Genomic DNA, 12,500 nt, shown 5'->3' with positions numbered 1-12,500 from the left:
TACTGGGCCCAGAACAGAAGCCTGTGACTGAACTGTGTGAATAAGACTCATTTATATGGAGAAATTGGAGTCAAATCACCAGAATGCATTTCCTTTAATATCAGTGGTTTAAAATAATGTGATTAACAGAGCGTTGAATGGAGCACTGAGTCTAACAGTCTGCCCTCAGAGGCCATCGGAGATCGTTTGTAACCTTCACTGTTTCTGTGCTGTGATACATAAATCCTGACTAAAACTCCTCAAATTGTTCCTCTGGAAAACATAACGTAGCTGTCTGATAACTGTCTGTTCAAGAAATAAGGAAACTGATTGGTCCATAGTTAGCTGAGACAACTGGAGAGTAAGAAAGCAAAGGCTTTTTAACTAGTGGTTTAATTGCAACTACCTCGAAAGCTGGTGGTAGATATCCTGTTAATATAGATAAATGAGTTCTTTGAAAGGCTGAGTAGGAATGGGGTCTAACAGACATGCTGATGACTTAGAGCAAGAAGTTAGTTTGGAAAAGGGAGACGAGTCTAAATATTAGCAGTCCTGACACAATGATGCTGTTTATAGCTGTTTTCCTCGGGGACCAGGAAACTTTGGACAAGCTCGTTGTTTTTCCACCACTGGGACCTGGAAAAACTCTCCCCTTCAGCAGGTAGTACTTTCTGAAGGTTCAGAAACTTTGGAGGTGCAGCTTGAAGCTCTCACTCGCTCCGTCTCAGTCACGTCTGGATCTATCTTCACAGTAACGGGTAAAATCAGAGGATCTGCTTTCCAGTCGGTAAAACACACATGATCAGGACGTTCATGTTTGGTAATAAATCCTGACTGCTGAGCCAAATCTTTTAAAGGTAAGAGAAATGTCAGCCTGCTGCAGGCCCACACCTGCACAAATGTTGCACCTGAAAAGCCCAAAATTATGTTGCGTAATACAGACGAACTGCACAAAGAGTCCTTGCAGTAGCGGGGACGGATAGTTCTGCTGAACGTCCCGAGGAACGATCGCTGGATTTCAAAGTCTAACTCAGTTTGAATTTTAGCTGCAAAAACATGAAACACCCCGAAATCTGAAAAAGGTTCTTTAAAAATGAGGTTTCAAAAATGGAAAGTACATTTTCTAAGATGCTTGATTACACGTCTGCTCAAACAAACAAGCAGCCACGCTCGGAGCGCACACGCGCTGTGTCTGTATATTTTTCTTGTTACTCCCAGAAGGAGCGTGACTAGCGAGTTAATCTGTCCGCCAGCGATGCGGTATGACACAAAGCTGTTTATTTCCCTTCTCCTCTCTCTCTCTGTAAAGCCTAATCAAGTTTGTATCAAGCTAAATAATGCCTTAGCGTGAAATTGGTGTCTTCAGTCAAAAAGCACTCTCGAGCCTGTAGTACAAGAGAAGGCAATTATGTACCCTCCACCCTGCAGCCCCGCCTCCTCTTAGTGTTCATGTAGAGTGTGTGTGTGTGTGCGTGCACGTGTGTGTGAATATGCACCAACTGTACCTCATCATGTCTCATCTCCTTCTGGCATCATTCAGCTTTGTTGGTGAATCAGTCTTGTCTCGGTGAACTCTGAACCTTCATATGGTGGGTGCGTGGGTGTGTGTGTGTGTGTGTGTGCGTGTGTGTGTGTGTGTGTGTGTGTGTGTGTGTGTGTGTGTGTGTGGACCAGTCTGTAATGGTGAGTGGAAGCTGCTGGGGAAACTTCTAGTTCAGTTATTTCTGGAGCCTTCCCTGGAGTCATGGTACTCTGGAGAAATGCTCTCCCTCTCCTCCTTCTCTTTCTGTCCTACTCCTTATGCTTCCTTTCGCTGCCTTCCTTCACCTCTCGTCCTTCCTCGCTGCTGCTTTCTTTCTAACCTCTGTCTCACCTTCTGCTCTTCTTCTCCACCGCCTTTATATCCTCCTTCACTTCCTCTTTCTTCCTCTACACGTCTCTTCTGCTATCGATTCGTCTTCCCGCCACACTCTCTCTGACAGACAGAAAAACAAATGTCAGATCAGAGAGGCTCTTTAATCTCAAGCTGTGTTGTTTGGCCCTGAACATCAGCTCTGTACTGTCTGTGTGTGTCTGTGTGTGCGTGTTGCGTTCTCTTCGTAGTGTGTTAATAGGAATCTCTTACAAACCTTGCTGTACAGGTGAGTTTGTGCGAGTCGCAGGACTAAAAGATAAAACCAGAAAGTCTTCTTACAACAGCACGATTGTTTTCTACAGCAGCGAAGCGTGCGCGGCTATGTTGGTTTATTTTGGTAAGGTCTGGGATGTGTGACTCATTTGGGAACCGCTGGTTAGTCTGCTGGTTAGAGGGGCGTTTGCACAGGGACTGATTTACTCTTGCATCGCTGTCTTGCTGATGGCTGGTCGCTCACTGACACGTGTGCGTAAATAACACTGTAATGCTGGTATGTCGCCGATCTGCGTCGCTGCTGTCGGTTCAATTGTTTTCCTCAAAGTTAAAAAAGAAGTTTAACTTGATCCGCCCGCTCTGCGTCACCCAACATGAAGTCGTTCAGTGTCACTGACCTTTACTGGTCCACGGTCCCCACATGGCCCTGACTCGCCTCTGCCCGGTGTAGCCAATGAATGAATTCCTCATTTGCACTTGGTCCATATATCCTGTTTACATGAATGCAACCAAACCGGCTCAGACTTGGCTGGCCAAGATGACAAATGGAAGCCAGAAGGTTTCCAGGATCAGAAAACTCCTCCCTCCTGCAGATTATACATATTCATATGCAGAATCTGTTGATAGAGATTACAATCACAATGACCTCGTACATAAAAGAAAGAACAGAGAGGTTGTTCATGACAAAACAACGAAGACGAGGACTTCTGTAAGCAGAGAGGAAAGACGAAACGATTGCTGAAGCAAAGAGAATTTCAAAATCTGTCGAACGAAATCAGATAGAAACAATTCAGATTGAAAGAGAAAAAACAGGAGACGAGGGCAAAGCAGAAAAAGGAGGAAAGAGAAAGATAGAGAGGGCGATGGAGCTTGTCCGCCAGGCTTTGTGTGGTTGTTGTTCTTTCTCGCTGCCATCCATCTAAGCCCTCTGCTAACTCTGTCCCTTTACACACACGCTCACAAACAAAAGCACACATGCACGCACACACACGCTGTCCCAAGCCTCAGACTAGCCTGGTGATTCTGGCCAATGGCTCAGTGCTTGGGATGTGTGTCTGTGTGTGTTTGTGTTTTAAGGCTGTTTTGTTCAGAATGCAGGCAGGCAGAGAGAGCGGTTTTACTGCTGATAAAAGTATTTGGTTAATCAGCTTCTGTCCCTGTCCCCTGTGTGTGTGCGTGTGTGCGTGTGTGCGTGCGTGCGTGCGTGCGTGCACGTGCGTGCGTGTGTGCGTGTGTGTGCCACAGGCCATTGAAGTTTGGGGGTCTCCCGAGGGGCATGCTGGGGATGTAGATTGGCATCAGCCCTCGGCCAGTAGCGTCACCAAGTTATTCCTGAGGGAAAGGGAGGGCAGCCAATGAGAGAGTCCTTGAGTGCTATAGGGAAAATGAGGGGTGTGTGGGGAGGAGTGGGGGCAAGGAAGTGAGTTGGAAAGGGGAAGTGGGAGAGGGAAGAATGAGTGTCTAGGATGAGAAGCAGAGACGGACAGATAAAGAGAGAGGGAGAGAGTCAGATGACAATTACCCTCTTGACTCCTGTCCAGCGCTAGTTGTCAATCAGCTCGCCCCTGTGGGAAAAGGATCCGCCTATCATTGGCTACAGTGACCCACATCCCGCCTTTCTGGGCTGTCTGGCCGGTGCGCGATTGGCCAGAGTGACCCGCTCGTCAAAGAGATCTGGGAACAGCAGAGCCTTGGGCTGCTCTGGGAATAAATGGCCCTGATACTGTGCATGTGTTGTTTAGGAGGGGAAAAGACAAAGGATTCGCTTTGTGAGACTGGAACTGCTTTCATGGGACAGAAGAGAAGGAGAAACAAAGATAGAAGGGAAGAGAGTTGGTATGTGGTGGGAGAGATAAAGACAGAGAGGGAAACAGGAAATACATTTAAATGGGTGCTGCAGTAAGAGCCAAAGAGAAAGCATGGAGGCTGAGCACGGATCCAAGAATCACTTAAGAAAGGAGCAAATATCAAAGAAAGGTGGAAGGAAAATACTGAAGAGGCAAAGGTAGAGCAGACGAGGGAGGGGGGAGAGGATGCCAATAATGGAAGAGAGAGGGGAGAACGAGTGTGTGTGGATAACTGTGCCAGTGACAACAACTGTGTAAATATTTGTTTATGACAACAGGATCATGATGCAGAGGCAGAGCTGCATGCTGCAGCCCTCCTCGGCTGCATTTCTAAAATTTGATGTGCAGAAATGAAAAACGGAGGATTGGACGACTACCATCCAAACGGTAGTATACGTGACAGTACTGCCGTCCGTCTGTGAGGTTCTGTGGTGCACGGGGAAATACATGCAGCGTATGACAGAACTCACATTCCCAGGCTGCTCCCGGGTGTTCGATCATCCCCTCTGCAGCCTTTATTCGTCACATAAACACATTTTTCAGAATAGCTAACTTGTTGGGAAGCTGGTGTCAGAGTGTCTTTGAAGCAAAGAGGATTAATTACTGAAGCGTCCAACAGCGGCGACTTGCAGGCGCTCTGAGATAAACCTGGTAACGGAGAGCTCTGAGCATGTTTCCTCAGCTTCCACGACCCAACGGGCTCAGCCTGTGCGGACTAATCGCACCGTTGATGGTTCGTTGTCTAATTTCTGCACGTTTTTGACCCGGACACTGGTGTTGTGAGTCCGTGTGTGTTTTGTCATTGTGGACGCCCTGGTACAATTGCATGCTTGACTGGCTAATGAACCGTGACAGCCCATTATAATGCAGACAGGAGTGTTGCTGTACTGTCAGTTACTGTGTATGTGTTATGCATGTGTTTACATCTGATTATTTGTCTGCGCACAGGTGAGTCAGGGGTGCCAAACATAAGGCCCAGTGACCAGAATCAGCCCGGCAAAGACTCCAGTCCAGCCCACTGGACACCTGTGGAAAGGAAAGCATTTGGCTTGGAGCGATTCTCACTTGCATAGACCTCCCACACGGCCACTCGTTCCACAGTAGAAGATAAACAGCTGAATGACAGAAAAGTCCCAGTTTTCCACTGTGGGCTTCTTTATAGTGTCCACAGTGTTTGAATGATTGAATTTTCTGTTTCATAATTATAGGACAGTCTAGGAAATGAGCTTTTCTATAAGTTGACAGATTTCTTTTACTACACCAGCGTTTCTCTTCAGCATTTTCGTGTAGGAAAATTGAGATGTACAGTTTTTCTTATATCACAATATCACCGTGATTAAATGCGTCATTAAGCTTCTTCACACTAACAGAAAAGAGAGTTTCACTGGTTTTGCCCACTTTTGTCCCGTGATGGAAACTGAGTTTGACAGCGTGGGCCACATACAGCCTGGACCCCAGGCCCCACACCAAAGTCACCTGCTCAAGCAGGTGAGATATTCTGTATTTACACTAATTAGTGGAAGGAACTCAGGCCACCAAATCACAATCAAATAGTCTGTGTTTATGCTCATGCAGTAAACCAGGTGTTCTTATTTATAGTACTCGATAGGCGTCCTTTCTTAAGCACACGTGTTAGACTCACATAGACTCTAGCGCTGCCACAAACGATTATTTCGATAGTCGACTAGTCACCGATTATTTTTGCGATTAGTCGACTAATCAGATCATCATCCATTGGACGCAAAACTACAGCTTATTGCACCAGCAGCATCTGCTCTTATATAACTATCATTAGCTTACAGCTTTAAGTGTTTAAGGTGCTAACTAAAAATAAAGACAAGATGATAGTTTATTAAATTTTAATGAAATCTGCAGATTGTTTCGGTGAAGTTTAATAAACTCCTTGCTATCTAAAATATAACAGGACACCAGAGTAAACTCTCGACCGTCTCACACTCCTGTTTATCAGTTTTCTGTTTGACGTTTATTCAGCTGTGTGAAAAAAAAAAAAAGGAGGAACCCACTCGATGGATTAATAAAGTTTAATTTTATCTAATCTAATAACTTTAATCTCAGCCAAACCGATTTACTCAGGAACAAATAAAATACTAAAAAAAAGCCAAACAATAACATGTTTAAGTTATCTAAGTGACTCATATGTTTAACCTGAGTAGTGAAAGACGGCGGTGGGTTTGAAAACGGTTTGCCGGGAGTCCGGTGTTCTCACGGCTCTAGTGAGCCTAGCCCCCGGCTCGCTAACGAGCTAGTGGGTAACAGACGTCTCCGAAAACGTCGGAGCGCTTTTGAAAATATGCGGTGTCCTGATAAACTGAGCAGATATTTGAGGTTTACACAGCTACATTCTCGCCTGAAAATATGTTAAACGTTTATTTTGTGACCCAGAAAGAATAATAAGAGTAACATTAAAACTAACTAGCTGCCGCCATTGTTGGAAACTGAGCTGGGCCGCGCTATGAATTCTGGGACACTGCTTCTTCTTCTTCGGGGTTTAACGGCAGCTGGCATCCTTGTACATGCAGTGCTGCCATCTTCTGTTTCAGTCCGTTATTACACTCTTAAATCCTGCTACTTATTCCTGCGTCTTTTGGGATCTTACAAAGCTTCAAACGACGCGTCGACTATTAAATCAGTCGTCGACGATTTTAATAGTCGACGTAATCGTGACTAGTCGACTAATCGTGGCAGCTCTAGTAGACTCATAAACGAGGTGCCTCAGGGGTTAGTAACAGTGTGTGTGTGTGTGTGCGCAGATGCTCCAAGGATTCCCAGAAGCTTCCTTCTTACACGGTGTCACCCGTGTGTCGTGCTCCGGGGGTTTCATTTGTGTTTTTGTTTCTGCGGCATGTCGGATTGTTTGATCTTTAGCCATCTGCCGTCTCAGTCTTTTTCTGCCTTCTTGCCAGTATCTGTATATTTTGGGCTGTGATCATGTTACTCGGTGATAGCATCTTAAATCCATACCACAATTAACTGGTACAAAATGACACGAATGCTTGCGACTTTTTCCCACTAATGATGAAAGTTCTGTTAAAGGGAAATTCTGCAAATTCATTTGCCAAAAATACACCTGTCTGTTAACATGTAGCTAACGAGAGACTGTGCCTGTTGGAAGCTGCTAGTGCTAAGCTGTTAAACGACTCGCTGTGCGAGTTTGAGCTAGAGTTTGAAGAGGACTGTGACGTGCTGCAGGAAGAGAAGCGATGCATGTGCAAACACATGACTGATTGTTATATTTTTAACCCCACAGGTCACAAAGTGTCTTTCTAAGTGGGTCTGTTTTTGTAATGGGGCACCCAAGCTACAGGTACACATGCACACATATGTACTTGTACACACTCAGATACTCCCTCCTCTTGACTGATATAGTATCTGTGAGCTAATCCTTCTCACAGGCACACGTACACCCCCGCCGACCGCCTGGTGTGTACAGGGTTCACAGTAACGGTGTGTTTGTCTCTGAGGGGGACAGAGGGAGGATATGGGAGTCTAAATAAAGCTGCATGTGCTTGGCTAATGAAACACGCTGTATTCCCCACAGTCTCATCAGGAGAAATGGGCCTTTATCTGAGGCAAAGTTACCACGAGGTCTTTTTATAATCTCAAACTCTCCCAACTACCACAGGAAGATGGTTTTCATTATGATGTCAGCTTTTAGTGGTTTAAAAAAATAGTTGTCACAAGATCTGGGCAAGCCCAGTTCAGACAGACCGAGGTCGCGGCCGGTAACCTCGACACGAAAACCTTTGATTCAGACGCACGTAAGTCATAAACGTCTCCCTTTATGTTCAACGAGGATCTTCACTGAAATGTTTCATCAGGGCGCTGTGACGTGACCCAGACGATGTGACATCGAGGAGGAAAAATCATATTGAAGCGTGTTAATGAATCATGGCATCCAATCAGGGCTCAGCTGGGAGCGAACGTACTGGTCATTGTGACGAAGCACAGCAGACGTACTTTGTTTTTCTTCTGGTGTCTCGTATGTTTCTCTCTGCTGTCTTTGGCAGACGGATTTGCTGCGGTGGGAGGTTCCTGTGTTCGTCCAGGGATCCATGAGTTTGTTAGCACTCTGTGGTCCACATCTGGCTCCAACAGGGATGTTGAAGACTTGATCCAAACTTTTGAGTCCTGCAGACAGTTGTTATTATTTTTTTGTCAAATAAGATGAGCCCACAAACCAGGCTGAGTTTATAGACACAGCAGCGTCCTGACTTCAGCACACGAGACTAGAGAAAGTGATGTGGAGTATGAAAAACATCATGCAGATTTGAGAGTGTTGCACTGCTCGCTGTGCATCAGCACGTGGATGTTTACAGCTCGTGTGACTTTGCAACGCTGCTTGCAGCTAATGGGAGGAGCTAAAGTTCGTGTGATTATATGGGTGCAGTTGTGACGCAGCTCGGCTGTTTTTTCCTGTTATAAAAACGATTTCCTCTCTCTTCATTCATCTACAAAAATCACTTTCATGCAGACTTTTAGTTTCTTTTTTAAGAGGGACGCTTTGCTGATTTATAGCTTCTGGCTTTGTTTGGAGCTTATGGCTCAGGTTTGATGTGAGGAGGAGGTTGGTCACCAGGGAGCTGATGAGGACGTGGAGTGAGAAGTATTAGAGAGGTGTAGAGATGTGGAGGGGCGGAGGTCACCGGTGAGAGCAGGATGAGAACAAAACATTTGGAGGGATCAGAGACAGAGGTGAGCGAGGGAGAAGTGAGGCACAGCGTGTCGGGGAGGGGGCGGACGGGAAATCCCATTGTGTGGTGGCTCTAGCCATTTCCTGTTTGTGTGCCAGCTGTACTTCCCTCCTTCCTGTTGTACCCAGGAAGTCTGCATGACAATCCAGCTTTGATCAGCTGTGTGTGCGAGTCTGAGAGATCTCAGGTCATCGTCATGTTTTGTTACTTCCTTGGTAGGTTCAAGTTCAAGTACATTCGCTCCAGAGAATAAACGTGTTTCAAGACAAATGCGATGTCCTTAGGCGCTCCCACGCTCGATTGAAAGCAAGACGAGGTGAGGAGTCGCCTTCAACTTGACTGGTGTCTGTAATGCTTGGAGGAAAGCAGGCGGTGACACCAGGCAGGACAGAAAGCATAAACACGGCTTCATAAACCTCCATTTTAATCACAAAGGTGTTTTTTCTTAGTTGTAGAGAGAAGCTGGCGGCATGTTAAAATTGTGATATGATCATTGAATTGTGTGGCTCCTCTGCTCTCCTGCAGGTGGTGGCTCTTTAATTAGCTGCAGGTTAAAACCACCATTTATTTGATTTTCTGTGTCTGTCTCCTTTTTTCTAGCTGTCGAAGAAGGAGAGTCTTCAGAGTGTGGAGGAACCTGGGATGGATCGACTGTTCAGACCGGTTAGTGTACAGGCACACACACACAGTGGTACACAGATGCATGGTGACGTATGTTTGTGTGCGGGTGAGTCCGAGCTGGCCGTTTGTAACGTGTACTCGGGGTAACTTTGAGGTGATGAAAATGGAAACGAAGGTTTAGTGACAAAGAAGAAAGATCGAGGGGACTGTGAAGGTTCAGGGGAAGGAAAGAGGAGACAGAAAACTGTAGCTAGGCAGAGCAGCAGTCAGTCTCAATAATACTCTAATAGAGAGAGATTTGTGTGCTTTTTCACTGCTCTCTGTGGTTTGGTAATTTCCTAGGAGGAAGACAAAGACGGCAGATTTTTTTCTCAGATTTAGTTTTTCCTTAGTCTCCGTGTCTCCCTCCCAGCTCCTCTTGGCTTGTCTTTAAACACTGAGATGGAAATTTAAAGTTGCTCAGCCTTTTGCCTCCATAGGAGATGAACCAGCTGCTGTTCAAGGTTCACGTGTAACATTAAAGAGAAATGACGATTTTATTTGTATTGTGTGTATTAAAGATGGCAAATGCATGAATTCGTTCAATTCAATTCAATTTTATTCATACGGCACCAAATCACAGCAACAGTCGCCTCAAGGCGCTTTATATTGTAAGGTCGACCTACAATAATACATACAGAGAAAACCCAGCAATCATATGACCCCTATGAGCAGCACTTTGGTGACAGTGGGAAGGAAAAACTCCCTTTTAACAGGAAGAAACCTCCGGCTCAGGGAGGGGCGAGAGGAGGAGGACAGGTTCATGCTGTGGTTCAGCTGTGATTCAGAGGTCTGTTAGCACACAGGTTTACACAGATGTGTCTTTTATTTATGCTTCAGTCCCAAATCCTGGTGCATCTGTGAATTTTGGAGAGACTTCGTGTTATTCAGGCTACGCTGTAAGATTTCAGTTGCTAGCACCTTTTATACGTCAGTGCCAATCATTGATTCGTCTGCAGATATTTGTCCATTAGTTCCAAGAATCTATTGTTTAATTATGGCAAAATTATGATCTTGACTATTTTGGTCAGCTGTTATAATATTGAGTATTTAACACGATTGTTTATCATTTGTAGAAAATGTATTTCTCTAAAATAAACTTGAAAAACAACCCTAAATGACTTCATGGAAAAAAGAGGCTGAAGGAGACGTTGTCGTCAGGTTGGTGGTTAATCACACCGGAGGGTGTTTCTAACGTTACAGCCTGTGTCACGGGGGAGCCGCTGGTCCCTGCCCGCCTGCATCCTCCATCACGGGAGCAACCAGAGGCTCGGGCCACGGCGGACCTGCACCCTGAGAGCGACGGAGCCTCCTCTTTCTTACGTGCTGCTGTTACCTTGGCACCTCAGTGCAGAGGTCACATTCGGCCTTCACCGTGAAGCTGTGTCTGAATGCTCAACAGCAAATTTCTAATTGGTTTACTTGTTGTTGTCGGTGATCTCCTCTGCAGAGTTGGCGTAAAGCTGTTTAATAAAGGTGTAGGTAGGTTTGTTAGTGAAGATGAACACAGATGAACTGAATCTCCCTGCACTAAACTCCAGCCTCACGGCCAATTGAGGGGCGACCGTGGTTCAGGGGGTTGGGAAGCTCATCTTGTAACCGGAAGGTTGGGGATCGAGCCGGTCGTTGTGTCCTTGGCCAAGACACTTCACCTGCCACCTACTGGTGTTGGCCAGAGGGGCCGATGGCGATATGGCAGCCTCGCCTCTGTCAGTCTGCCCCAGGGCAGCTGTGGCTGCACCCGTAGCCTCCACCAGTGTGTGAATGTGAGAGTGAATGAATAGTGGCATTGTACAGCGCTTTGAGGGTCTCGAAAAGCACTATATAAATGCAATCCATCATTATTATTAAAACTACAGGGCTACCAGACTCACAACTGCTGCAGTGACTCAAAGGTTCACGTGTGCAAACGATGCAGCTGCTGGCACGACAACGTTGGCGATGTTTTCCTCAGCGCTGTCATTGGTGCTCGGTAAAGATCAAAGTCCACATTTTCCAGAAACAGCTGGACTACTGTAGGTGTTTGTCAGCTGAAGTTAGTTTTGCTGCTCCGGTTTGCAGCCCGTCAGAGAACAGTTAAACACTTCCTCCGACTGGATCCCAGCAGGGACGTAAGATACTGCTGAATGTGGTAAATATGCGGTTATCTCTCTCTCTCTGTGCCGCGCTCGCCCCGTCTCTCGTTAAGCTCTGCAGGGATAGGAGGAAAGGAAAGTATGACCCTTGGGGTGTCTATGACGTGCCGAACCCTCCCATCCTTGCCCCCCCCATTTCAAAACTGTGTTAACTCTCCTCCAGGGGCCACTGTGCAGGTCTACGTGTGAGTGTGTGTGTTAAGGGGGTGCTGACTGAGGTCCTGGGTGGCTCACTAGAACTGCTGTGTGTGTCAGTTCCTGCAGGAAGCTAGAGTCCCATGACACACACACACACACACACACACACACACACACACACACACACACACACACACACACACACACACACACACACTCTTCCTACCATAAAAACACACTGTCCTATATTCCCTTACTCAGCCACTCTCTCAGGTTGGCTGTTGCTGCCAGCATCTGCGTGTCACTGCGTGATCTGCACGCTCTCTTTCTGTCCCTCTGTCTTTGCTTGTGCTTTTACCTTCTGAATGCTTATTTGGGGCGACATTAGGAGGAGTTTGTATGTGTGAGAGAGAGGGTGAGGACCGAGAACTGCTGCCTACGTCTTACCTGAGCAGATTAGAAAGAAAGACCTCGCTTCTTTTACTCCCTGAGAGATGATGTTGAGAAGGACGGGGTGAGAAAACAGGGAACAGCAAAAAAGAAAGGGAACAAGGAGAAATATACCTTCCTATCCTGCTTCCTAATTCATAAACTTCCAGCCCTCTAGGCTATTTTTCCATCCCTCTCATTTGGTCTTTCTTTGACTTACTCTGGAAAATGTGTGTTGAGTTTGGAACGGCCCGCTTGAGAGAAGGTGGAGGGAGTGTGAGGGCGACTCGAATAGCATTGAGCCAACTTATTCTCCCCTTTCCTACATTTCCTCTTCTCTTTTCCTCCTTCTGGCCTTTCTGCGCCCTGAGGTGCCCTGAAAGCCTCCTTTCCTTCTCCCCTCAGTCCTTACCACACCTCAGCGGGACAGAGACACAACGTGTCCCGCTGTCTGCTCAGTTGCTGTCTGACT

General features: G+C 46.3%; 1 protein-coding gene across 4 annotated transcripts in view; it reads left to right on the top strand.

The window, feature by feature from the left end:
• The window catches only part of znf423 (zinc finger protein 423), a 130,718-nt gene that overhangs the window by 11,334 nt on the left and 106,884 nt on the right, over positions 1-12,500 (top strand). For all 4 annotated transcript variants that reach the window (XM_085461087.1, XM_085461088.1, XM_085461086.1 and 1 more), the window contains exon 2: positions 9,267-9,329. In XM_085461087.1, the coding sequence (XP_085317213.1) occupies positions 9,267-9,329 (63 nt within the window). The remainder of the gene's footprint in view (positions 1-9,266; positions 9,330-12,500) is intronic.

This window comes from Copadichromis virginalis, linkage group LG7, assembly GCF_057382275.1.
Source record: "Copadichromis virginalis isolate Kocher_CV1m ecotype Utaka linkage group LG7, C_Virginalis_male_GT1.1, whole genome shotgun sequence".
NCBI lineage: Eukaryota > Metazoa > Chordata > Actinopteri > Cichliformes > Cichlidae > Copadichromis > Copadichromis virginalis.
Note: the sequence above shows the minus strand (reverse complement) of the source record. Positions and strands in the feature narration are given on the sequence as shown.